Source organism: Ctenopharyngodon idella, chromosome 1 (assembly GCF_019924925.1).
Source record: "Ctenopharyngodon idella isolate HZGC_01 chromosome 1, HZGC01, whole genome shotgun sequence".
In the NCBI taxonomy this organism is placed as follows: Eukaryota; Metazoa; Chordata; class Actinopteri; order Cypriniformes; family Xenocyprididae; genus Ctenopharyngodon; species Ctenopharyngodon idella.
This window is the reverse complement of record NC_067220.1, coordinates 39,163,290-39,190,640: the sequence shown is the minus strand read 5'-3', so window position 1 is coordinate 39,190,640 and position 27,351 is coordinate 39,163,290. Positions and strand designations below refer to the sequence as shown.

Here is a 27,351-nt window from a genome sequence, read left to right as displayed (position 1 = left end):
TGGACGCAAGCAGACTGATACTCTTTTAAACAGTAAGTGGGAGGTTTTTCCCATCCTGAAGTGTGCGTCATTCTAATCTTTGCTACTGTAACCGTTAAATGGGCAAGTAATTGCTTTGTAAATTTCTATATACATATACACACCAGTGGTGTGCGGTGGTGTTTTAAAATGAGGAGGCAACGTCCTCATTTATGTCCTTGTTACACAATTTTCCTGGATAAGTTAGCATTACATAAAAAGAGAGACCAAATACAATTCTATTTTGTATTTTTACACTATGTAATGTTCTATTTAATAAAACCAAGTATAAATTTCATCAAGTTAGTGTTCTTACGCATTTTTAGCTACATTTACTCCAAAATAATAACTAAAGGCAGTAACAATTTAAACAATATATATTATTTATAAACTAATATTCAGCTTTTCTTTTTAATATTCAATTTTTTTTCAGCAGTCATCAAGCTTGTACACACCCTATGGTACACACTGGTCACTCACTCACAGACACAAACATGTACTACCTTTAATTTCACCACGCTGATTGCTCACTAAAACCCCCCGCAATCATCATGTTTTCAGGCCATTTCGAGTTTGATTTTGACATGACACAAAGCGGTAATATGTAAGTGACAATTGTTTACTTACTTTTAATTAGTCTTCCCATTAACGCCATCACTTCATTCAGACCGATTCGACGAGAACGCGCACGAAAACAAGAGGCGGGATTTATCGCACGAACCAATCATGTCCAATCATGACCGATCATATCCAATCATAGCGCGATGGAGGCACTGCCTCCTCTCACGTGACATTCCCCCATTCATTCTCAATTACCCCCCACTAAACCCACTGCACGCTTAGGGGGCTCTGCTTTGTTTCTATGAGCTGAAGAGAGGCACAGAGACGCGAACTCCCTGCTTTAACTTCACCTGCGGGTGTCGCTGTTTGACAGTGTTTCTTCAGAAAAACGAGTAACTTTTAGACTTTTTAATGTCAAATTTTGTAACATTTGCGTTGTTTTATTTTTGTAATATCGATTATTTTCTCATCCAGTTTTTTTGAGGATCGTTAACAATAGAAATATTTCTAATTCATGAATTAAATTATATTTTATTAAAACTAAATACATTAGTCCATGTTTTGTAGTAAAATATGTATTTTCTTTTTATTATATTAGCAAAATCAGCCATTTTAATTGCTTTATGCTGTGGCATGCATGATCTGAACACTGTGGAACAATGTTTTTTACATTGTTACATTTTGTTTTTTTTTGAATTACTAATGATTTGTTACATTTGTGTTGCAGTAGTGTGAGAGTTTTATTATTTGTGAAACATCACAAAGGCACCATTATTTGAAGGTACATGATGACCTAAAACTCTGTAATTCAGGCTTATCAGCATAATTAACACTGTCAAGGTCATACAGAGGCGGTCCAGCAACATTTGTACTATGGTCATTATTTGGTAAACATAACTGACAAGTTGTTATAAACTAACAAACAAAAGAATGAGCTGACAAATGAATACATTATGTTACTTTAACTGTTAAAGCTGGAGTTAGCTGCAGTGAAAATAAAATAACAATATATCAGATAGTTTCAGTGAAAAACTTACCATTGTTGTTTACCTGATGAAAACATGATTCAAAAATTAGTAATGAAATCACTTCATTTTAAAGGGATATAGTTCACCCAAAAGAAAAATTCTTTCATTATTTACTCACTCTCGTGTCATTCCAAATCTGAATGACCTTTTTGTCCATATACAGTGGAAGCCAATGGTCACCAAAATGGTTTGATTACCAACGTTCTTCAAAATATCTTCTTTTGAGTTCCGCAGAAGAAATGAAGTCATACAGGTTTGGAACAACATGAGGGTGAAAGCTTTCACTAATACTGAAATTGCTGTCGTTTGGTGTTTAGTAAAGAAAAATAAGATATTTAGCAATAAAGAGAGAAGAAGCAGTGTGATGGAGTGAAGGTAACCTACACTTTATTCAATGCAGTACAGTATCAGGTGACTTCTCTGAACCAGAACACACAAGGGACAGAACGCACATCAGTATGAACAAGAAGATGTTTAGCATACTGGGATGGGAGAAGAAAAAACAAAACCAAACAGAACCAAACAAAACCATAACAAAACAAAACCAAACAGAACAAAACAAAAACTTAAAACAAAAAAAAAGCTATGTTTCAGGTGTTTGGTGGCTGATGATTGACTATTATGGCTACTAACAGTTCACATTTGTTCACTTTTTCCCTTTTATCTCATTTTAGTCTCAAATATGAGTCGTTGAGAAAGGTAATGAGTGTTTCTTTACATGCTAAGGAAATCCTTGAAGCAACATGACTGTTAACAGCACTGGCTAATTATGCAAGGATGAAAAACATATTAGGCTTAAAAACATATTTGAATAAAGCTTATGAACATTTAAAAAGGTCTTAGTGCTACATGACATCAATCTCTTTAAGTGCTGCTGAAAGTATTTTACAAGAGCCCAAACACAAATCAAAAATATATTATTGCAAATAATGAGTTAATACTGTAGAATGATACACACTATATTCCCACATCATTCATAATCATAAAAAAGAAATCATTAAAAAAAAAACTGTAAATGTAAGATTTTCCATCACAATTAAAAATATATAAGAAATTCCTGCAACAAAAAGTCCTTCTGAAACTTTAAGTTAAAAGTATAAAAAAGAAAAGAAAATGAAAAACATCTATTTCCCTGCTGTGACAGTGAACAGACCTGAACAAGAGCTTAGCAGATGAAATTCAATTCAATTTCCCTTTGCCAAGCATACATTATTTAAACAAATGATTGTTTTAATACATAATTAGAGTGATGGAGCACCTTCATACTGTATAATATCATATTTTTTCTAATAGTTGGCAATTAAAAACCAGTTCAAACAAACAATAAAAGTTTACAGGATGTATTGATACAGTTAAAGGGACAGTTCACCCAAAAACTAAAATTATGTCATCATTACTCATCTTCATATTGTTCTAAACTTGTACTTTTTTGTTCATGGAACAAAATTATAATAATAATCTTTGTGAGATTCTGAATCGTGTCCATACAATGAAAGTGGATGGAGATAACGATCCATCCAAAGCTCCAAAAATGACAAAAAAAAACAAAAAAAAAACACATTTGAATATGTGCATATTCAGACTGAACACAATCCTTGAGATATATGGCAGAAAGGAATTATTAGTGGTTAACAACTTAAAAATGTCCTCACATAAAACAATTGTATGACTTCAGAAGACTTTGAATATTGCGCTCAAATCATATGGATTATTGATTTGATACATTTTTTGGCATTTTTGTAGCTTGATGGCCCTTGGTCACCATTCACTTTCACTGCATAGAAAAGATCAGTGTGAACATAGCATTTCCTTTTGGGGTGAAAGAATATAATTTGGGTTTGAAACAGCATGAAAGCATGGAAACCCATTTCCGCCATCTAAAAAAAAAACTTGTAAATCATATTTATGACATAAAAAGATAAAATTATTACATGCTAAGGCATATTTATAACATAAAGTTGAAACTGACATACCAAGTCGAAATTATGACTTAAAGTCATAATTTTAAGATTTAAAAAGTCAAAATTGACATATTATGTAAATTATGAGAGTCAAAATTGTGATAAAGTCGAAACTGACTTTCTATGTTATAATTATGACTTTTAATGTTGTGTCAATTTCGACTTTTCATTTCACAGTTTTGACATTTTGTGCCATAATTATTATTTACAAAAGCATTGTATTTTTCCTTATTTGGCGGAAATGTGCTTCCAAAAGAGTGAGTAAACAAAATCAACAAATGATTTTCATATTTGGGTGAACTGTCATTTTAAGCGGGTAACAGAACAGATCGATATTCTTTCAACAGCACTTTTGGGAGGTACATAAACAGCCTGAAGTGACACTTCTGTGCAGATTCACAACATATTCAGAGGAACTAAACACAACAGCCTCAGTGGTACACTTCCACTAACACTAGGGGACACTAAAGAGGACATAAGGAAGAAAAACAACAAGAAATGGAAGCAAAGGTACTGTAGAGATCTTATTTTTTTTCCGCCTCATCATTAGTGTTAGTTTCCTGATGGAGCAGTCCAGATGGTTAAAGGTTTCACACTGTTTTCAGCCACTTATTCCCGCTAAATTCTAACACAAATGACACAGAAGAGACTATTTCGAGCACCAAACCACGACATCTTTCTTTCGGCTGGGATTTGTGGTGCAGAAACCTGTTCACATGTTCAGTATTAAGGTCCTGATTATCAGATTCGTGCTTGTTTCTTTTAGCTCACTAACATTTCAAGAATCAGCATACAGTATTTATAGACGTAAGACGCACAACATGCACTCACACACACACACACTCTCACTCACAGAAAATGATCCGATATTATGTGTGTGTCAACATCTGTAGAGTTCTGTGAAGTACTATACAACAGGAAGGAGGAAGACGAGCAGGAAACAAATGGATAATGTCACTCCTTCAAAAGTGGTCAAAAAGAAAGAGGCACACAGCAGCGTACAGCTTAAGCATACAACATATCCGCCCAATACTGAGGGAAAAGGCAAAAGTCATTAGCATATATTTCACATAGTCTACAGAATGTACACAAGCCCTGGAAATCTGTCCATGGCTCTGAACCGGTTCGGTCATATTGGGCCAATCAGAAACCACCTGCAGCGTCTGTGTCAGACCATTTTCAAAGTCTTTGTCTCTGCCCATAGGTGACCAAGAAGGGGCCCGAGACGATTATAAAAGAAGCAGTGGCTACAGCATACAGATTTCCCTTTAAAAATGTCAAAGTAGACATGTGAAAACGCATTTGTAGTGTAATATATATTAGTGTGTGAATATATATATATATATAGAGAGAGAGAGAGAAAGAAATTTCAAACAGCACCGCAGACAGTCCTGAGGCGTGTTTTTGAGCCCTCGTTATGTCCTTTAGAGCAAATAAATTAAAACACTAACAATAAAAACCAAGACAATGGCTGGGGGAAGATTTGGTTGGCGCATCCATCATATCATGAGCTTTTCGTTTCGTTTTAGCCACGCCCATGATTCCCAGGATTGGGCGTGGCTAATAAGCAGCAGCGTTGGCCCATTGACAGGTGGATGGGGTTCAAGTTGAAGGATTAGGGGCGGCAGAGGCAGCGTTGGCGTTCGGACCACTGATGGCACCTGGAACAATTAGAGATGATTACAAAAGTGGTTGTGAGAACAGTCTTGGGGTTTATGAGAGGCTGAAAGTGAAAAACCTACCTGTTGCAGCCGAGGCAGACTGGGCGGAGTTTTCCACCTGGTTCTGAGCATGTGCAGGGATGAGTACAGAGGCCAGCGAGGGGTTACTGGACAACTCTGATCATTAAATGCAAAGGATATTAGTGTAACGCTTTACAATAAAGTTCCAGTTGTTAACATTAGTGAACTGCATTAGTTAACATGAACTAACAATGAAAACAATTCTAAAGCATTTACTAATACATTATTATTTATTTCAAATAAATGCTGTTCTTTTGAACTTTTTGTTCATCAAAGAGTCCTGAAAAAGTCTTGGTTAGCATAAGAGACTTCTTTCAAAAACATTAAAAAAATCTTCCCGGTCGTGTACTTATATGTGTGTGTTAGTGCGCTTATAACATCAGTTTTGGGTGAATTTGAGATGTATGTTAATACAGTGGTTCAAAAAGATTCAGGGTGTTTTCTAGGGGTGTAACGGTACATGTATTCAACCCAAACCGTCACGGTACGGATGTCACGGTTCGGTGCATACAGTCAGACGATGAATACAGTCAGTCACAGGCGATCCACACTACGATCCAGAAGGGGCGCGTGCGGTAATGCAATGCTGTTTGCTAACCACCAGGAAAAGGAGCAGAAGAAGAAGAGACGATCTATGCACGTGTGATTTTTTTTCTTCCCCAAACCAGTTCAGTGGAAATCCCTCCCTGGAGCCAATTCTAAACATTTAATTGGCCCTGTCAATCACAGTAACGATTGCCTACAACCAACCCTGATCCCTAAACCTACCTGTCACTGTAACCTCAGCCAATGAAATTGGTTGCAGGGCGGGGATTTCCGCTGAACCATTTGGGAGAAAAAAAATAAATAAAAAAAATCACGCTCTATGCACCAATCCAAAATAAGAGTTCAGGCGCGCAAGAGCTTGCTAGTAGCCTATACGCTGAGTTTCGATTAATTTTTGAGATGTGCTTCACAAACTTCACAGAAAGGAAACTGGGACAGCAGAAAGCGGAATCCTGTTTGTTTTCTTCATTTTACAAAAGCACAATGTTTTGTTTTTATTGTGAGTGTTCACAAATAAAAATAGACCCTTTACAGTTTTGAATGATGTCTTGCTCTTATCTATGATAAGACATTTAAGGTATGACCATAAATGACGGAGCTACAAAAGAAATATGACCCATACATGAGTGCATTCTGTTTACTGCTTAGTGCTTAATACACTAAGGAGGCTGTACTGTACCAACTACCTCAGGGGGATTAAGTGCTGCTAGGTGGAACAAACTGTAATTTGCACTACTGTCTGGTCAAAATAAATGAAAATAACCTAGTATCAAACCGTGACCCCAAAACTGAGGTATGTACTGAACTGTGACTTCTGTGTATCGTTACACCCCTTTTCAAAAAATGGCTCGTTTGGAACATTTGTTCCGGAACATGGCGCATTTTCTCCCTTAGTTCAGTTCATTTAGGCATATATGAACACGGCAATCACCATCAAATCCACACCAAAAAACGAACGCTTGAAATTAACTCTGGAGCGGTTCGCTTGTGGTGAGAAAGCAATTCGACCCAACGGACCAACAAACCAGACTGTATCACAATGTATGATGAGTAATTACAGCAGCAGTGTTTGTTTTCCTAATGCGTCTTAAAAACAAATTGTGGTTTAAAGGAATAGTTCAGCCAAAAATAAAAAATTCTGTCATCATTCACTCACCCTCAAGTTGTTTTAAACCTGTATGAGTCTTTCCTCTGTTGAACACAAAAGAAGATATTTTGAAGAATGCTGGTAACCAAACAGTTGCTGGTCCCCATTGACTTCCATAGTATGAAAAAAAAAAACTATAGAAAGTCAATGGGGACCAGAAACTCACTTGAGGGTGAGTAAATGATGACAGAATTTTCATTATTGGGTGAACTATCCCTTTAATTTAAGCAAAGACAACGTGAAATGCCTAACGGACTAACATATTTCAGAACAACTGTCCAAAACACATAAAATACAGAAGCTTACAAGCGTCTCAAAGAGATGGGCTTTAATCACTCCGAGGAAAGTGCCACGCAAAGACGGAGCTGTTGTCTATCCATCCTGAAGGATGACCGATATAAGCGAAATCCCGGAATGTAAACAGGTGCACTCTGACCAATAAGAGGACAGATTACTCGCTCATGACTTGAATTAACAAATTTTGGTCCATTTAGAAATGTTGCCTTGTGAAAGAGGACCGAACCAAGAAGAAATTGTAACAATTTTAATCCCTATTTCGGAACGAAGCAAATGATCAACAGGTCTGAAAACATGAAACTGCTGTGCATTTGTGTGCCACATACCTTGTGTAGTGAAATTAAACAGCACAGGCCGCTCTCTTCCATTCGGGAGCTTGAGGATGGGCTCACGGAGCTCGTCGAAGAAAGTGTGAGCGCAGGCCTCAAGAGGAGTGAGTCGGGCCGTAGGCGTGTACTCCAGCAATCGGGAACACAAGGCTATTGCCTCAGGAGGGGTCCGAGGCCGGAAAACCTATCATATGGACAACAACACAGGTTTTTTAGTGCTATATACAAACGTTTGCATAATAATATAAACTTCTGACTGTCAAAAATACTATTTTTGATATAAATCTAGGTTGAAAAAAAGTCACAAGAGAGCAATTAAATTTACCAATGAAATTGTGTTGCCAGTAGCAACTTTTGACTCAGGCTTCATCTGCATTTTAATTCTATTAGCCATTTCCTCTTAATTTGACACAATTTCTAACAGTATTCTCATTTCACAAATCTTTGCTCTTGGTATCTCTGGAACTGCTCTATCCTGGTTCACTTCCTACCTGCCTGACTGTCGGCATTACATCTCTATCCACCAGGATAGAGTCCACTACTGCCCCTGTCTCACACGGTGTTCCCCAGGGTTCTGTTCTTGGGCCTTTACTTTTCATCATCTACATGCTTCCATTAGGTAGCATTATCTGTCATCATGGCTTTAACTTCCATTGCTAAGCAGATGACACCCACCTTTACATCCATTCTCAATGCACTGCTCCTTTCCACACCAACACCATATCGGCTTCATATCTCATTCATATCTATGCCCCAGTTCGCACACTAAGATCCTCTGATACCGGTCTGTTGTTGGTCCCACGGCATAAACTAGCATCATTTGGTGGCAGGGCCTTTTGTATCTCTGCCCCCATACTGTGGAATACTATTTCCCAACACATCCGCAACCTTGTATCATTACATGATTTCAAAACCCACCTTAAAACATCTTTTCGCTTCTTGTTTCTCTGATCCCTAACTTCATGATCTATTTCATGTTATGTAATCTGTTATGTTATGTTATCTACACTCAGTGTATCTGTATTGTCTCTCTGTCTGCTGTCGTGTTTACTTGTTATAATATTGTAAAGCAACCTTGAGTTTGCAGAAAGGCACTAAATAAAAATAAATTTATTATTATTATTAACTTTATAAGGCATTATAAAATAAAATTTAAAATAAGAAGGGTGTAAAGACAGCAATATAGAAGATAGAATCAAAGCCTAGAATTAAAGTAAGGAGAAAAGAGAAAGATAAAAGTGTTTCCAAGCATGAAGCACATGGAAACACTCATGCTAACCTTAGTCCACGGGTGTGCCTTTATCTGTGGAAACTTGAATTCGGTGTAATTTGGGTTCATCTCTCGAATCTGCTCTCGTGTAGGAGTTCCCAGCACCTGGAGGAAACAAGTTTTCTTATTCTGTTGCAGTTGTAATATATAGCAGAGGCCAAATCAACATTGAACTGACCTCAGCTGAACAATGACACTGTTTTTTTAGAGAATTGAACTGTTTGCGTCATTGAATCATTATTATCCCTGTAAAGCTGGTTTGAAACAATCTGTACTGTATAAAGCACTATAGAAATAAAGGTGACTTTACTTCACACTTCAACAATAATAATACAAGATTCAGGGAAACGTTATCATTGGAATCACTTTCAGAGCAATTTATTTCCAGCTGATGGATCACAAAAACAATGACAGCCAATCAGAATCTTAGAATAAACAATAGAATGTTTTAGTATTAATAATGTACTATTGTACTAGTATCTATTTCTATTTAGAATTAGGCTTTATTTTTATATTTTCAGTTTTCATTTTAGTCAAAGTTTAAGCAATTTTGTTGTGTTTTGCATTTTTTAAAAATATATTTCTATTTCAGTTTTAGGTTTAATAATTTTAGTACTTTAACTATTTTTTTTTTTTTTTTAGCTAGATGCCAAGGAGGCAGTTCTAATTTTCATTAAATTTAGGTTTTTCATATGCTATGTATTTTTTATAGATTTATTTTTTAATAGATTTAAACTTAATTTTAAGATTATTTATGAAAACTACCATGCAACACACACACACTTCCACACCTTGATAATTTCAACGAGCTGATCGACGCCGCTGTCACCTGGAAAAATCGGCTGTCCAAGAAGCAGCTCAGCCAGTACGCAACCAGCCGACCAAATGTCTGTATAGAAAAATGAAGGTAAACACTGAATATTACAGCAAACACTCTTCATTTTCAAACAAATTTCATTAGCATGTCTCAGTGTTGTTTTTGAGTTCTCTAAGCATTACACAACAACTATGTTGAAGCATTAAGACAAGAAAAAATAAAAATTGATACAATATCACTTGTTGATGCATGTCATTTTAACCATGAAAATATGTAAATTAATGTCTTTTAAATCACACATTACTGAATATATCTGAAGAAATAAATGGTTACATTTTTGAAAGAAATTAACACTTTTATTTAGCAAAAGTGACAGTAAAGACATTTATTATGTAACAAACATTTCTATTTTAAATAAATGTGGTTCTTCTGAACTTTCTATTTCTTTTGAACTTTTCCTGAAAAAAAAAAAAGCTTCAAAGTTTCCACAAAAATATTAAGCAGCACAACTGTTTTCATTATTGATAATAATAATAAATGTTTCTTGAGCATCAAATCATCATTAGAATGATTTCTGAAGGATCATGTGACACTGAAGACTGGAGTAATGATGCTGAAAATTCAGCTTTGATCACAGGAATAAATTACATTTTAAAATTGAAATAGTAATAATAATATTTCACAATATTAGTTTTTACTGTATTTTTGATCAGATAAATGCAGCCTTGGTTTGCATAAGAGACTTCTTTTAAAAAAAATCCTAAATATAAATATTTTTGACATCACAAAGATACTATGATTTACTCAATGTAACACTCAAGCTAAATAAAATCTAAAAAGTCCTGTTTATATTATGACTGCTTTAATGTGATAAACTATAACGGTACATGGTTTTGTATGATACTGAATCTCTCTCTTTTTTAAAAAAAAAAGAGTTGCAGAGTATTAGCACACTGATGAAAGTTTTAAAGCACAAAGATCAGTAGAATACCTATGCTGGAAGTGTAGTCCGTGGCTCCGAAAATGAGCTCAGGGGCTCTGTAGTACCGCGAGCAGATGTAGGAAACATTAGGCTCACCACGCACCAGCTGCTTTGCACTGCAGGAGACAGAAAGAAACGGAACAAATGCGAGAGACAGACAGAGAGAATTAGACATACAGTAACCAGAAATTACACCAACAACAGTGAACATCAAAACAGCCATCATCATCATCATAAGAACAATAATCATAATCATTATCACCAGACACTAACTAGAGCCAAAAGTTTGCTAACTACAGAGGAACTTTAAAATCTTGAAATCTTGTTTATTTAAATAAAGTCAGACACAGATTTAGATCAGAATGCTCAAAGTTAAATGCGTCGAATGGATGGATTTGATCCGTGAAATAATCACTTTCACACATGAGACTTGTTAAATTGCCGTGAAATTACCAGATGAAGTTTTCCATTAATGGTATCACATCTGTTATTCACACAAGCAAAGTTCTTCTGTGTTTTATACTACTGCCGTTCACACGCTACCACCAAAATGCCCTCATTCCCTCAAACAACCTCATGAGTTGCATCCTGGGATGCTTTTTAAACAGTATAGGTGGAGCTGACATTGTGTATAAGATGGACAAATGCTGCATGCTTTTCCTTCACTGTCAATCTCTAAATAATCAATTTGCAAAGAAATACATTTGTACAGTAACAATTTTTTTTTTATGTTCTTGAAGAAGTCTCTTATGTTCACCAAGGCTGCATTTACTTGCTCAAAAAAACAGCAAAACAGTCATATTGTGAAATATTATTACTACTTGAAATATAAGTTTATAATATATTTTAAAATGTAATATATTCCTGTGATCAAAGCTGAATTTACTCCAGTCTTCAGTGTCACATGATCCTTCAGAAATCATTCTAATATGATTTGCTGCTCAAGAATCATTTATTATTATCAATGTTGAAAACAGCTGTGCTGCTTAATTTTTTTTTATTTTTTTGTTGAAACAGTGATTTTTTCATCATCAATCAAAGTTGAATAGTAATTTCAATCATCAAAAGGTTTCTATATCATGAGCATCAATACAAAAGAACTTCAGTCAATGTGTCAACTATCTTTTACTCAAGATCTCGGTATGAACAAGTGCCGTTAACTTTACAGCAGGTGCTTTAGGGGTGAAGGAACCCAATTTCCCCATCTCACCTTCCAAAGTCACAGAGTTTGAGTACAGCTGTCTCTGGGTCAAGCAGGAGGTTCTGCGGCTTGATGTCTCGATGGCAGATCCCATACGAGTGGATGTACGCCAAGCTGCGGAACAGCTGGTACATATATAGCTGAAAACAAACATAACAGTGACTTTAATACAGCAGAATTTGCAAGCTGAGACAAATCTATAAATGAATCCAATGAAAGCTCAGAAATGAACCAAGATATGGCACAGAACCCCATGGAAATAGGAAAATCCTGCTCTTAAAGGGATGGTTCAGCCAAAAATGAAAATGATAAATTATGATTTATTCTCCCTCAAGCCATCCTAGGTGTATTTGACTATCTTCTTTTAGACAAACACAACTGGAGATATATTTAAAAAATATCCTGGCTCTTCCAAGCTTTATAATGGTAGTGAATGGGGGGCGAGATTTTGAAGCCTCCCCAAAAAAATGCATCCATCCGTCATAAAAGTAATCCATATGGCTCCAGGGGGTTAATCTCTGAAGAGAAGCGATGGGTTTTTGTAAGAAAAATATCCATATTTAAAACTTTATAAACTAACATAACTAGCTTCCAGCAGACGACCATACGCATACTGCGCAGGTCGACTTGCGCCACAAGAGTAACTTCTGACGTGATGTATGACGCAGGATGTAGGAGTAGCGTAAGCTTAGACACCTCTCACGGTTCAAACAAATAGGGCTGGGCAACAAACTCAAGCTCCTCTTCTCTTATATCGAAATCCTCCGACATTTCTCTTTAAAAATTCTCGTTTTAGACTTCTAATTCAGGACTGGTGTTTTGCTTTGCTCTATCCTCTCTTCTTCCACGTTCGTCATTACGTCATGCGTCGGTTCAGAGGTCATTCTTTCGCCTCAAATCAATGCATACAGCCGCCTGCTGGAAGCTAGTTTTTATAGTTCATAAAGATTTAAATATGGATATTTTTCTTACAAAAACCCATTGCTTTATTTCAGAAGGCATTTATTAACCCCCTGGAGCTGTATAGAAAATATTTATGACAATATTTATGATGGATGGATGCATTTTGTTGTGCTTCAAAATCCCACCCCCCCACCCCCATTCACTACCATTAAAGCTTGGAACAGCTATTTTTAAATATATCTCCAATTGTGTTCGTCTGAAAGAAGATAGTTATATACATCTAGGATGCCTTGAGAGTGAGTAAATCATAGGATAATTTTCATTTTTGTGTGAACTAACCCTTTAAGACCTCTAAACCAGCAAGACCACCATGGTTGACCAAGCCACAGTACATCAGAAATCCCATAGTAGACTGGATTCGCTAACTACATTTTGCAGTTTTGGTCCATGGGCTAGACCAGCACCAAATCACACATCTTTAGAGTAGTGAATCATGTCAGACTCTATTAAGAGATGTTACCTTCACATAGACCATGGGCAGATTCTGCTTGGCTCTGCTGTACTGTCTGGCCACTCGGTACACATTTTCAGGCACGTAGTCCATCACCAAATTCAGATACACCTCATCCTTCTGTGGGCGTGAAGAAGAAGACGAGGGAGGGACAAAAGAGAGAGTGCTTTACATCTAGAAAACATCTTTAGGTTGTTTATGGGTTACAAGCAATGATCAAAATAGATGTGCAGTCTCAGGTGTGTGTTTACTGGCTATACATACAACAGCATCGAAAGTGGTACTCTAGATTATCCAAAAATAAGTAAGCATTACTATGTGTTTATGTAATAAATAAGACATTTTTGGTTGAATTTTAAATATAACATACCGTTCCATTGATACACACTACCATTCAAAAGTTTGGGATCAGAAAGATTATTTTTTTCTTTGAAAGAACATAATACTTTTATTCAGCAAAGATGAATGAAAATGATCAAAAGTGACATTAAAGTCAGAAAAGTCACAAAAGACTTCTATTTCTATTCATCAAAGAATCTTGAAAAAAAATATATCAAGGTTTTCACAAAAATTTTGCCAATATTATCAAGCCCAAAATTTAAATGGTAGTGTAATATTACTCAACTGATTCTGATCATATCACACACCCCTAAACCAGAGTTTTTATTCTATTCCCAAAATGTATATATTCTGCTTACATTTAGATAAACACAAATGTCTCAGTGGTGGACTTTATAGGGAGAAAAGGGACTCATCACACATGAGACACAATGACTATTTGAACAGTCATTATTTTTCTCTCTTTTCCCCCAGAGACAAGAACTCCTTAATGTAGCTGGAAAATGAACCTGTCAAAGGCACTGAGCCGATTCCTGCCTCGCAACAGTGAGATCAGCTCTGCAACTGTCCTGTGATTGACTGAGTGTTTTCTGAGATGTTCTGTGATTGGTTGTTCATGCACACATACAAATTCTTAGATAAAAGAGGCTGCTAAATGACAAAAATTGATATCAAGGCTCCATTCTGGTGCTTTCATACAGGTAATAACTAAAGATATGCGTTTTACACATTTTAATAATACAATGATAATTTTGGAGTTAATAAAAAGAGATTGATGCTATTGCTGCTGATTGGTCAATACAGCATTTCAATCAATGTTACAATACATGACATAGTAACATCTGCAAATAAAAAAAAAGTGCAGTATGTACTATGTGCGTACTATATTTTTAAAATGTTTGTGAAACTGCAAAATATGCAATGACAAACTTTTCAAATGGTATAGTATGCTACATTGTTGTCACAACTTCAAGATGTAGCATGTTTACACATATGGAAATATGTAGCTAAAATATGCATAAAGAAAATAATTATAGCATCATTAAAGGTGCAGTATGCGATTTCTCAAAATCGTTGCTGAACACTGTTGATATTTGAAATCAACCCAAACAAACACACCCCTCCCTTCATTGCTTCGCCCCCAAAATGCACAAACACGCAATGCAAGCGAAGCAAAATAATGCTTTGTGAAAAATAAAGTGAAGATCATGAACGTACGACAAGGAAGCACAAAAAAAAAATGAATATACAGTACACAAGAGCATATACAAGTAAGAGTTGGTTGTTAGTCGCCAGCAGCACAACAACTCCAGACAATCAATGACACTCAAAACCATGTTACTCACATATGGAGCAGAAGCAACGCAACCTCTGTGTCCATTTTCACGCCTTCCCGCTTCGATCACGCCAGCGCTGGAAAGCTTTTCTAATATTAACGCGGGTCCTAAAGCTCTTGCCTGATCATAGCCATTCTTTTTCCAGTGATAATCCTCTGACCTTTTCTCTTTTGTAATGTCTCTCAGCCATCTCTCTTTCTACAGTCTTTCTTCAAATCTCCCTCTTGCTCACTCTCTCTCCTCCTCCTCCATCATGAATGGACACGCCCCCTACTGCTGATTGGCTCACTCACTCTCCTCCCCCATCATGAGTGGACACACCCCCTACTTCTGATTAGCTACAAGTTAGAGGTCTGCATGGGCTTTAAACTGAGGCCCGAACCCGGCCCATACCCGAGATCCTTTGACCTAACCCGAACCTGAACAGTACTGTTATAGTTTAACCCGAACCCGACCCGAACCCGAAATCCGTCGCTATAGAGATGTACCATTCTTGCCACCATAAGCCAAGACAGCTTTGTAAGAGCGCGCAAGAGCGGGATCACATGCGCAAAACAGTTAATATATAAATGTGAAATATAAATGTGCTCCCACTCTTGCCCGCTCTTTTGAGTACAACACAGAAGATGGCACGCAAGACTTATATAACAGCCTATATAGTTTTTCTCAGTTACAGACCCGAAGCTATTCATGAAACCTTAACCCGAACCCGACCCGAAACCCGTGAGTTCTTCTGGGCCTGTCGGGCTCGGGTCGGGTTGCAGACCTCTACTACAAGTCTGTTGTGGTGCTCGGTCCGATCCATTTTCAACAGCGTTTTTCAAAAATTGCTTACTGCACCTTTAAGACTGATTGATTGATTATGTATTTATTTATTTATTGTGGCAATTTACACACTTACATGGACGTAATTCCCATAAAATAACAGAAAAAAAAAAAAATTAATATTTTCTCTTTCGAATTCTTTGAAATATGATTTTTTTTTCCCCTAAGATCTTTATTTGGATATTTTTTGCAGATATATATATATATATATATATATATTTTTTTTTTTTTAAATGTAGGATATCAGAAATAGATATGGCTATTTTTGACTTTAAATCATAGTTTGTGTAAAATTGTCTTTATTTACCAGTCCAATCTAGGGATGTGCCCAATACTATGTTCAGAAAGAAAAAGACACATTCTACGGAGCCACTAAAGGAACATGGTGATGGAAAAAAAATATGAGATGGAAGGAAAAACTATATTTCAATGCTTTTGTGTTCTCTCACAATTATATTTGGGTAATTATATTGTATATAATTTTCTGGTATCAGGGAGCCACTATCAATATGTGGTGTACTGAAATCACTTTTGAATTTGCACACACTTTTTACTTTCATTTTCCAATTTGCTATCGCCCGTACTCTGTGTATAGGGAGCAGCGGTACTGACTGCACATTTTACAAGATATTTTACAATGACGCTCAGGATCTTTTGGGCACCAAATCATGTGACATAGTCCTGTTAGTCATCTCGTCTTAGTATCTTCACATGATAAGTGAAATCTGATGTACTGTAATGTAACTGCAGCAACCCTAACTATGTCCCTGTAGGGGCTCCATAGAATGAATTATTCAATTTCCATGCCTTTCCGAATTCGGAATTAGGCTTTGGACACATCCCTAGTCCAATCAAATATTAAGTCAAGAAATGCAATACCCAGTGTAGTCAGCTTTGTTGAAGACTGCACATATTAGTTGCATACTGTACTGAGTCGTGATCTGTTGGCGTGATAGTCAGTGTCAATGAACTTTGATTGAACCGCACCATTGCCAAGAGAGTAAACTGGCATGTAAATGGGTAAGCGTTCTGTCTGGACAGGGTTACATAACTGAACTGATCCTGTTTCTGTGACACCAGGGGAGCCGTCAGGACAAAGTCGCAACAGTTAGACACTATGTCACCGTGCTGGAATGGAGGGTGAAACCGGTGAGGACAACCCTGCTCTCACTGTCTGTCAATGAGAAGGGCATAGATACCTGCTTCACAGGCCATAAACAAATGCAAATGCAGACACGAATGCTAAGTCAACACATTAATGTATGTGTTAACGTGGTGGTAACAAATCTCAGTACTCAAGGGGGCAGTATTTGCATAGAGTAGTGGTTCTTAACCAGTGAGACTAACCACAAAATTAACCATTTAATCGTGCAGATAGCGAAATAAACAAGCCTATCAACTTTTAAAAGGAAGGAGGAAAGAGTTGCATACAATACTGTTCAAAAGTTTGGGGTCGATGAGATTTTTAAATGTTTTTGAAAGACGTTTCTGATGCTCAACAAGGCTGTATTTATTTGATAAGAAAATACAGTTCAAACAGTAATACTGTGAAATATTATTACAATTTAAAATAACTTATCTATTTGAATATTTTTAAAATGTAATTTGTTCCTGTGATTTGTTTGAAATAGAGTGTTTTGTATCATTATAAATGTGTTCACTGTCACTTTTGATCAAGGTAATGCACCCTCGCCGGATACAATTATTAATTTCAGTGTATATTTTTGTTGAAATTAAAGACCATATGACCATGCAAACTGCATCTGTTACTAGCCAAGTTACGTGACAAGTCCACATATCCTCAAACCATAATCACATACCAGACTTGATTGGTTGAAGGCACTATTTTTGTCCTGAATGTGGTCTAAAATGTGTTTCAGGCCATAATGACACTTTAATCCATTAATCCAGCCATTCACTTAAAGCATCCTACTTTCTGTACCGTTCCTTTTCTTTTATGCCTCAAAGCAACCCTCACATATTATCTCTTTCTCAATGTCTTTCTTTCTGTCTTTGTTACAAAAAATAAGCCCTGCTGTTGTGTGTAAGAATAACTCAAGAGTAACTGAATAACCTGCAGCCTCTCGTATGTGCATCGGTGTGTATGTGCGTCTTCAAAGCTGCAGTCCGTAACTTTTTTTTGGTTAAAAATTATCCAAAATTAATTTCTGAGCAAGTACATAACCAGCCAGTGTTCAAAACTATATCCTTACCTTAGCACGATTCACAATGGTAAGCTTGTAATAATGTTTTCTAATTCGAGTGGTACTGGTAGGTTTCCGCGGGAAATTCGAGCATGCCGCCGTCTCGAGCATCTTTGCGTCATTACGTCACGTCTGTTTACATAATGAACGAGTCCCAGCTAGTAGGCTATATGGCATGTGAGGATGCTGCTTGCAGCGGATCATTTATAGCCTTTTATAGCCAAAAGCAAAAGACTGCAGAGTGGCTACTGAAATTGAAATCTACAGGTAACACTAATACACAGTAAATACATGTAATCACCCAATGCTGATGTTGTTAACATTAACAATTTGAGAACAAAGTATAACAATAATAATAATTTGCATGGTTTGATGTGATATGAGCTAAGCGATCCTTAGATTTAATCACCATTGGCAACATGATTTATTGTAGGCCTAAGGCTTTTTTCCTCAGTTGGTCAGAACAAAAGTGGCAGAAATGTTACTTGTTCAGATGACATTTTCCAGTGAAAATTCTTATTTTGGTCATACTTTCAAGACGTAGAATCTGTTTCCGAAGTACAGTATCCGCACCGATGTGGTGACTGACAGCAAACATTAGATTCATCCACGCTGAGGAGCCGTGCTGAAGCACAACCCACGTAAAGATGATAATTCCACAAATAACTGCAATTGCAGGTTTCAAACAGAGATGGCGACAAAGAGGCAAAACTTACGGACTGCAGTTTTAAGGTTAGGTGGCTGAAATTTTGTGAATTGAACGTGTTTACAGAGGGATAAACAAGGCTTTACAAGACTGGAGTAATGATGCTGACATTTCAGCTTTGCCTCACAGGAATAAATTACATTTTCAATTTGATTCAAATAGAAAAGAGTTATTTTAAATTGCAATAATATTTCACAATATTACTTTTTTTTTATCAAATAAATGAAGTCCTGGTGAGCATTAGAGAATTCATACACACAGCACCCCATATTGACAGAAAAACACAGAATTGTTGACATTTTTGCAGATTTATTAAAAAAGAAAAACTGAAATATCACATGGTCCTAAGTATTCAGACCCTTTGCTCAGTATTTAGTAGAAGCACCCTTTTGATCTAATACAGCCATGAGTCTTTTTGGGAAAGATGCAACAAGTTTTTCACACATGGATTTGGGGATCCTCTGCCATTCCTCCTTGCAGATCCTCTCCAGTTCTGTCAGGTTGGATGGTAAACGTTGGTGGACAGCCATTTTTAGGTCTCTCCAGAGATGCTCAATTGGGTTTAAGTCAGGGCTCTGGCTGGGCCATTCAAGAACAGTCACGGGGTTGTTGTGAAGCCACTCCTTCGTTATTTTAGCTGTGTGCTTAGGGTCATTGTCTTGTTGGAAGGTAAACCTTCAGCCCAGTCTGAGGTCCTGAGCACTCTGGAGAAGGTTTTCGTCCAGGATATCCCTGTACTTGGCCTCATTCATCTTTCCCTCGATTGCAACCAGTCGTCCTGTCCCTGCAGCTGAAAAACACCCCCACAGCATGATGCTGCCACCACCATGCTTCACTGTTGGGACTGTATTGGACAGGTGATGAGCAGTGCCTGGTTTTCTCCACACATACCGCTTAGAATTAAGGCCAAAAAGTTCTATCTTGGTCTCATCAGACCAGAGAATCTTATTTCTCACCATCTTGGAGTCCTTACATGCAGGCTTTCATGTGTCTTGCCCTGAGGAGAGGCTTCCGTCGGGCCACTCTGCCATAAAGCCCCGACTGGTGGAGGGCTGCAGTGATGGTTGACTTTCTACAACTTTCTCCCATCTCCCGACTGCATCTCTGGAGCTCAGCCACAGTGATCTTTGGGTTCTTCTTCACCTCTCTCACCAAGGCTCTTCTCCCCCGATAGCTCAGTTTGGCCGGACGGCCAGCTTTAGGAAGTGTTCTGGTCGTCCCAGACGTCTTCCATTTAAGGATTATGGAGGCCACTGTGCTCTTAGGAACCTTAAGTGCAGCAGAAATTTTTTGTAACCTCGGCCAGATCTGTGCCTTGCCACAATTCTGTCTCTGAGCTCTTCAGGCAGTTCCTTTGACCTCATGATTCTCATTTGCTCTGACATGCACTGTGAGCTGTAAGGTCTTATATAGACAGGTGTGTGGCTTTCCTAATCAAGTCCAAACAGTATAATCAAACACAGCTGGACTCAAATGAAGGTGTAGAACCATCTCAAGGATGATCAGAAGAAATGGACAGCACCTGAGTTAAATATATGAGTGTCACAGCAAAGGGTCTGAATACTTAGGACCATGTGATATTTCAGTTTTTCTTTTTTAATAAATCTGCAAAAATGTCAACAATTCTGTGTTTTTCTGTCAATATGGGGTGCTGTGTGTACATTAATGAGGAAAAAAAATGAACTTAAATGATTTTAGCAAATGGCTGCAATATAACAAAGAGTGAAAAATTTAAGGGGGTCTGAATACTTTCCGTACCCACTGTATTTTGGGTTCATTTTAAGCAAGCAATACAGTCATTTTTAAACAATAGTTGAGTTAAATAAAACTACCCAGCAGGTTGGGCAAACATTTAACCCAACCGCTGGGTTAAAACAACCCAATCGCTGGGTTTGTCCATTTTCAACCCAACTTGGGTTGTTTTTAACCCAGCATTTTTTAGAGTGTAGGTTGAGTAGAATTTGCAATCTCTGACCGAGTCGCTGGAAGCCGCAGTGTCGAAATACTATTGGGTAAACTGGCAGTGGGCGGAATCACACAGTCCAAAACAAAAACAGACATTCTGACACGGTAGAATAACTGACTATAGCACTGTTTTTCAGAAAAACAAGTATGTGAACTTAGCATGTTTTCTACATCTCTGCAAAAATATGATGGCATTTTTATGCTTTGGTACAGTCAAAAAAATTACACAGAGCACCTTTTAAAGAGCAAGTGAAAATCTAAACTTCTGGCAAAGGCCAGCAGAGAGAAAAAAACATATATACAGTTAAACACTGCTTTAGTCACGGAAAGGCCCTTGATTGCTTTTCGGACTGATGTGACACTTCAATTGAATTCACTCAATCTAAAACGTAAAGGGAAACAAAAGAGTATGCGGATGAAAAGGACAGTGTTTAATCAGAAAAATCCTCAAGTTTCAAAACCACAATCATTTCAAAAACCACAAGCAATGCATGAGGCTGCAATCTATATTTATATATGAATGTGGCCCTCCTGACTGAAGTGGACTACCTCTGACATAAACTATGCATATATGAACATGGTTAGGGTTAGGTTACACTTGATCTTCTTTCTCAAAAGAAAGAAGCAGTTGATTTTGGATGTCTGCAGCTTGTATAACTTTATTCTGTAAAAATGTACTCTCAGGTATGTAATACTCTTGTTATACGACCTTGACAAGACTCTGATCCTATTTGTGTGATCTGCGTATAGATTATACATTAAAAGGGAAGTCTGAACTCAGTGAACTCTCTTCTACACACACACACAGCGTTCCTTTGGTTGGCTGCACAGGAGCCAGAGCTTGTCATACAGTAAAAATAGGGCTGGTCTAACAGTTTATCTTCCCATCAATCAAAAGTTGTGACAGGTTTTGTCCCCAGGGCTATTGCAGGATTACTCAGAAATCCCATCCACAGGTCAACACTGGAGGGCCTGAGCATCAAGTGCTGTAAATCACAACAGAAATACCACCCTGTTGGGATAGCAAGTGTCTTCTGCTAAATATACTGTAAGACTGTGCACAGTATTTATAGCTTTATTCTTATAATGATTTGAAAAAGAAGACAATGTTTTGTGTATGTGTACTGCACCATGAGAGGGAGTTCCCTTCAGGGACATTTCATTCAATTTGTTCATAACATACTGGAGAATCTCATGAAAAAGTTGTATATATCCCATAACCCAGAGCATTTGCTGGGAAACTAGTGGGCAGCATGTTTCTGGACTATAGGGCACAAGATGCTGCTCAGAAAAATGGAGGGAAGAAAAGTGCCACTCACTTTGTCTCCGCTGGAATAGAAGAAGTACCGCAGACGTACAATGTTACAGTGATCCAACTTCCTCATGATCTGTAACTCACGATTCTGAAAAAAATAAAGTATATACAGAGAAAAAAGAAAAGAATCATGAGAACTGACATCAATATAAAGCTAAATGTTTAGCAAAGGTCAACCTTGTCACCTCAAGGCTAAACGTTAAACTTATTTTGGCCAAACATTTCTGACGCACTTGTGCTCATCAGCTTCTTTCTTAGAAAATCTGAGCTTATACATGTAAACACACAACCAACGATACACACATTCTTACCTTAAACCTTTTATCCTGCAGCACCTTCTTTATGGCCACCAGCTCACCGGTGTCGCAAAGCTTCGCTTGATATACGACCCCAAACGAGCCGTTCCCGATGACTTTTGTGTCCGTGTAGCTGACCTCCTGAGGTCGGTCGGGACCCTGACCGGGGGTCGCGGCCACCGTTGTAACTTTACTGCCATCTTTATCTCCTAAGGAGAGAGAGAAAGTACCATGAATATTCCTGGTCTGTTTTTCATGGTCACATGAGCTCTAGGTGTTACTATCCTCATCAATGTGTGATCCTGCGTGTATCAAAAATCACCTGAGCTCATTTTCGACTTAAACACATCCGCTTCACACCTCATTATGTTTTCACACCCATGAGTAAGTGCTTGAGAACATGAAAATGAGGAATATGAGCACAAAATGGGAATTGTCCTCAATTATACAGTAGGAAGATATTTTGAGTCACCACTCACTTTTTCTTTTTCTCTGTGAATTTCCATTTCTATTAAAAGAGTATTTTCCTCTGTATTAAATTAACTTGTTTAAATTACCCTCAAATGTAGCAAAGGTCTGGTTACTTGATGTAACCGGTTCTGTATAATCAGGTCTGCAGTCCAGTAATAGAAACTGACTAAATAAATAGTTTCATGAGTCTTAATTATGGATAATTACTTTGTATAGCTAGCAAATGGGATAATTAATCCGCACAATGAGAATTTTAATTGGAAACTAAAGCTAGATCATCATTTAGAAAGTGATTTAGTCCAGGCCAAAGCTGAGGACATGGAAACTAAATGTCCACTAGGAAATAACATCAGTGACCTTCTTTCACTTTTTATCACCATAAAGTTGAGATATTTCCATAAACCTTTTACATTCTCATTAGCTACACTAACATTGAAAAGTCTGGGGTTGTTATGATTTTTTAATGTTTTTGAAAGAAGTCTCTTATCCTCACCAAGGCTGCATTTATAGAGTAAAAATAGTGAAGTATTATTACAATTTAACGTTTACATTTTAATTTATTTCTGTGATCAAAGCTGAATTTTCTGCATCATTACTCTAGTCTTCAGTGTCACATGATCCTTCAGAAATCATTCTAATATGATTATTTGCTGCAAGAAAGTTTAAAAGAACAGCATTTATTTGAAATAGAAATATTTTGCAACATTATAAATGTGTTTACTGTAAGCGGTCTCTCTCTTGAATCCAACACAGAAGTGACTTAAACTGCAATTCATCGACTGACCGCTAGAGACAGGCTCCAAAAGGGAGTCAATCCCCATGTTAAAATGCCCAACTTTACAGCAGAAAAAAATACAGCCTGGTACAAAAAGTGTTTTTTGTCTATATAGCTAATTTTGCCCTTCATGACAACTGTGAGGGGGGTGAATTTTTTATGACTCATCTGTTTAAATAATATTAAGCCTTAAAGTTCTACATAATTTAGGGTGTGGCCACTTGAGTGACAGGTGGATTGCTGCTGCTGTCACTACTAGCTGTTTGTCTGCTGTCTGTTAGACACCTCAGCTCCACCCACGTCCCGCCTCTTTGCCCATTTTCGGTTATCCGAGAGTGACGCACGGTGATGCGCTGCCAAGATGGCGACGGACGGCTCCGCCCACTTTGGGCTTCAAAAATGCTCTTCAGAAACCTACAGGTGACGTCTCGGACACTACGTCCATTGTTTTATCCATGGTTTACTGTCAATTTTGATCCATTTAATGCATCCTTGATTTAAACAACAAAAAAACATATTTAACCCCAAACTTTTGAATGTTTGTGTACATTTACAAAGCAGCAGAATATGATTACATTCATAAGCAGTTTGATTATGCATGAGAATTTTTCATTTTATGATCATACAAACAACAGTTTTCCATCATTTGTTTGAGTTTAGTGCAGACTAATTTCTGGGAAAATTATGGTAAGGGAAGCAATTTTACATCTGTTCTTCAGTGTCTTATAAACACACAGAAGGAAAGTACAAGGAAGGAAATATCATGATTAACCATACAGATTTCAAAGCATAGACAGTATCATGATTCACTGCAGAGCTTGGGTCAGGAATGCATTGGTTTTACAAAAATAATCTTTCAAAATAAAAGGAATAATTAGCAGCTCGGCTTGTGTTTGCTTTCTAAATGTGCGATATAAGTTTCTCTGTCTTTTATGGTCAAGAGCCATGACTGAATAAAGTAAAGTGTGATGTGTAGCCATATATGGTGTCCCATACTCGGAATCTGTGCCTTGATTTCACCCATCCAAGTGCACACACACACTTTGCTGTGGCGATTAAGGGTTTGGTGCCTTGCTCAAGGGCATCTAAGTTGTGGGTAATGAGAGTGGAACAGAGCGCTACTCATTCATTCTCCCACCTACATTTCCTGCCGGTACTGAGACTCGAATCTGCAACATTCAGGTTACAAATCCAACTTTCTAACCATTAGGCCACAACTGCCCCCAATAGCAGTGTTAGTGGTAGCGCATTACAAGTAATGCAAGTTACGTAATCAGATTACTTTTTTTAAGTAACTAGTAAAGCATTACTTTTAAATTTACAACAAAACATTTGAGTTACTTTTTAAATAAGTAACACAAGTTACTTTGCTTTCCCATTAATTGGCTGACGGCTCTCCTGTTCACATGTTGAGAGAAATTGGGAATAAGTGCCAAGGTGTTGTGTGCGCTGTGTGAACTTGATGGTTATTGTAGTTCTAGATTGAATGTGAGGAGACATTTATCTCACTTGCACAAAAACAGATGCAGTCTTCCTTTAAATTAAAACAGTGAAATGCAAACTCATAATATTACGCAATCCTGCAGGCTGCAATAATTAAATATTTTAAATAATAAATATACTTTATGTATTTAATCTCACTTTATTAACCAATGTCTTTTCCACTGACCTTCAATGATTCAATTCAACCATACTAAGCAAAAATGACTTTAAACATCACATTTGTGTTTCATTTTTATGTTTATAATCCAGAAGAAGTAGCGTTAAACTTTCTTCTCCTCCGTCCCATTCTTCTGCAATCCAAAATGGAAGGACAACTGAAAGATTATTTTGAGCTGCGCCCTCTACTGTACAGATGTGAGTTTGCATTTCCTTCAGCCTGAGGCTTATTTCATTTCACTTTTTGGGCCCTATCATACACCTGGTGCAATGCGGCACCAGACGCGACGCAAGTGTTTTTTGCTAGTTTCAGCCCGACGCAGTTATTATTTTCACGTCCTGCGCCACGTTGTTTAAATAGCAAATGCATTTGCACCCTTCTGTGCGCCCATGGGCGTGCTGGTCTGAAAACGAGGTGTGTTCAGGTGCATTGTTGGCGCATTGCTATTTTGAGGCAACTGAACTAGACTGCGCCATTGACCAACTTTGACATGGTCTAAAGTCAATACAACAGTGTTTTTTTATTTTTTATTTAAAGGGCGAATTAGTAACATGCGCCTATAGGCGGGTGCACAACCCGCGTAGCCTACAGTCTGCTTATTACACACACAGGGACGCGCAGCAGCACACAAACATTTTTAAATATTAAAAATAAAAGGATTCCTCTTTGGTGAACCAGTCAGTCTTTCCGCTAAATAAATAGCGAATCCGCCATGGTGCGAGTGCAACTGGCTTTTAAAGAGAATGGGAGATGAGACTCTGATTGGTTTATTGCACGTTACGCCCAAAACACACCTATTACTCATTAAGAGAATAGGGACAACCCTTTTAGATTATGCACGCCGACCATTTTTCCCATTGTTAAACTAAAAAAAGTTGATTCGGACAATGTCCTAAATGCACTTGCACCGTGCGCTTTAGACCATGTGCTTAGATCATTAAAATAGGTCCCTTGGTGTTTAAGGGCCTTTAAATTTACCAAAAATATAACTTGTTATTAAAAAACAAACAAGCAAGCCCAGGTGAGAAAAAGTAACACAAAAGTAATGTAACACACTATTTTCATAAAAAGTAATGCAGCAAGTTACTTTTTCAGGGAGTAATGCAATATTGTTACACATTACATATAAAAGTAATTTTCCCCAACTCTGCTGAATAAAACAGAAAATGAACAAAACTTTCAGTTTTTTAAATGAATCAGGCCAGGAACTAGGTCAAAAAAAGAATGATTCGTTCATGAATTGGGCTTTGAGTTAACAGCTCACTCGGGTAATAATGACTCCAATTTCAGTCTGTTCCTCACGCAACACTAATGTACAGCTTCAGGACACTTAAAATGTAGTGCACTACTTTCATAGGCAACTTTTATGGTGCTTGGCAGATTTGCAGTGTGAGAAAATCTGCATTGTTGCAGCGAACAGTCAACAAATATGCTGCATGTTTTCAGGCAATCTGAACCAATTTAAGCGAAATACTATAATCATACGTGTGTGTGTGTGTGTGTGTGTGTGTGTGTGTGTTTGGCAGGTCAGGTAAACTGTGGAGTAAAGTGCAGACCGAGTGCACGATCAGCACGGGGAAATGTGATGAGTCAGAGGGCGTGAGCGTGAACACACACTCGCACGATGAGCTAATAAAGATCTCGGCTCCCAAACTTACGCAGCATGGAATTTTAATTGAGTCATGGCCCATTACATACCCAGATCATCTTCCCATCCTGCTCCTCTGACACCATCCAGCTCGGGAACTGACTAGTCATTTAGCAATTCAGATAAACTGAGGCATTTAATATAAGACACAGCTTAGCTTAATCCTCTCTCCTCTAAGAGACTTTTCATCATTACGGCCACAGCATTAATAACATTATCTCACATACAAAACGATTATCTCTCACCATCCGCAATGTTAAGAACAGATGAAAATGAATTAATCATGAATAAACAGGAACTGGTTATGAATATCTAATGACTAGCTCTGCAGAATTTAAACAATGAAGTTCTACACATCAACCCTTACTTTTTTTTTGTTTGTTTTTTATATTATAATGAACGTTAGTCAGGATGGACTTCATAATTAACTTGACACGAATGAAAACAGGCACAGTTGTTCAATGCATTCAATTAAGGATGTGCTAATATATTTAAAA

The 27,351-nt window shown here is 37.4% G+C and overlaps 1 protein-coding gene across 2 annotated transcripts in view; it reads right to left on the bottom strand.

The window, feature by feature from the left end:
• Positions 1 to 1,972: 1,972 nt before the first annotated feature.
• Positions 1,973 to 27,351, bottom strand: part of gsk3bb (glycogen synthase kinase 3 beta, genome duplicate b) — a 30,345-nt gene continuing 4,966 nt past the window's right edge. For both annotated transcript variants that reach the window (XM_051886196.1, XM_051886272.1), the window contains 10 exons: positions 22,316 to 22,509; positions 22,009 to 22,092; positions 13,323 to 13,433; positions 11,909 to 12,039; positions 10,708 to 10,814; positions 9,691 to 9,788; positions 8,909 to 9,004; positions 7,627 to 7,813; positions 5,311 to 5,406; positions 1,973 to 5,229 (listed from right to left, as the gene is read on the bottom strand). In XM_051886196.1, the coding sequence (XP_051742156.1) occupies positions 5,171 to 5,229; positions 5,311 to 5,406; positions 7,627 to 7,813; positions 8,909 to 9,004; positions 9,691 to 9,788; positions 10,708 to 10,814; positions 11,909 to 12,039; positions 13,323 to 13,433; positions 22,009 to 22,092; positions 22,316 to 22,509 (1,163 nt within the window). In that variant the 3' untranslated portion in view covers positions 1,973 to 5,170. The remainder of the gene's footprint in view (positions 5,230 to 5,310; positions 5,407 to 7,626; positions 7,814 to 8,908; positions 9,005 to 9,690; positions 9,789 to 10,707; positions 10,815 to 11,908; positions 12,040 to 13,322; positions 13,434 to 22,008; positions 22,093 to 22,315; positions 22,510 to 27,351) is intronic.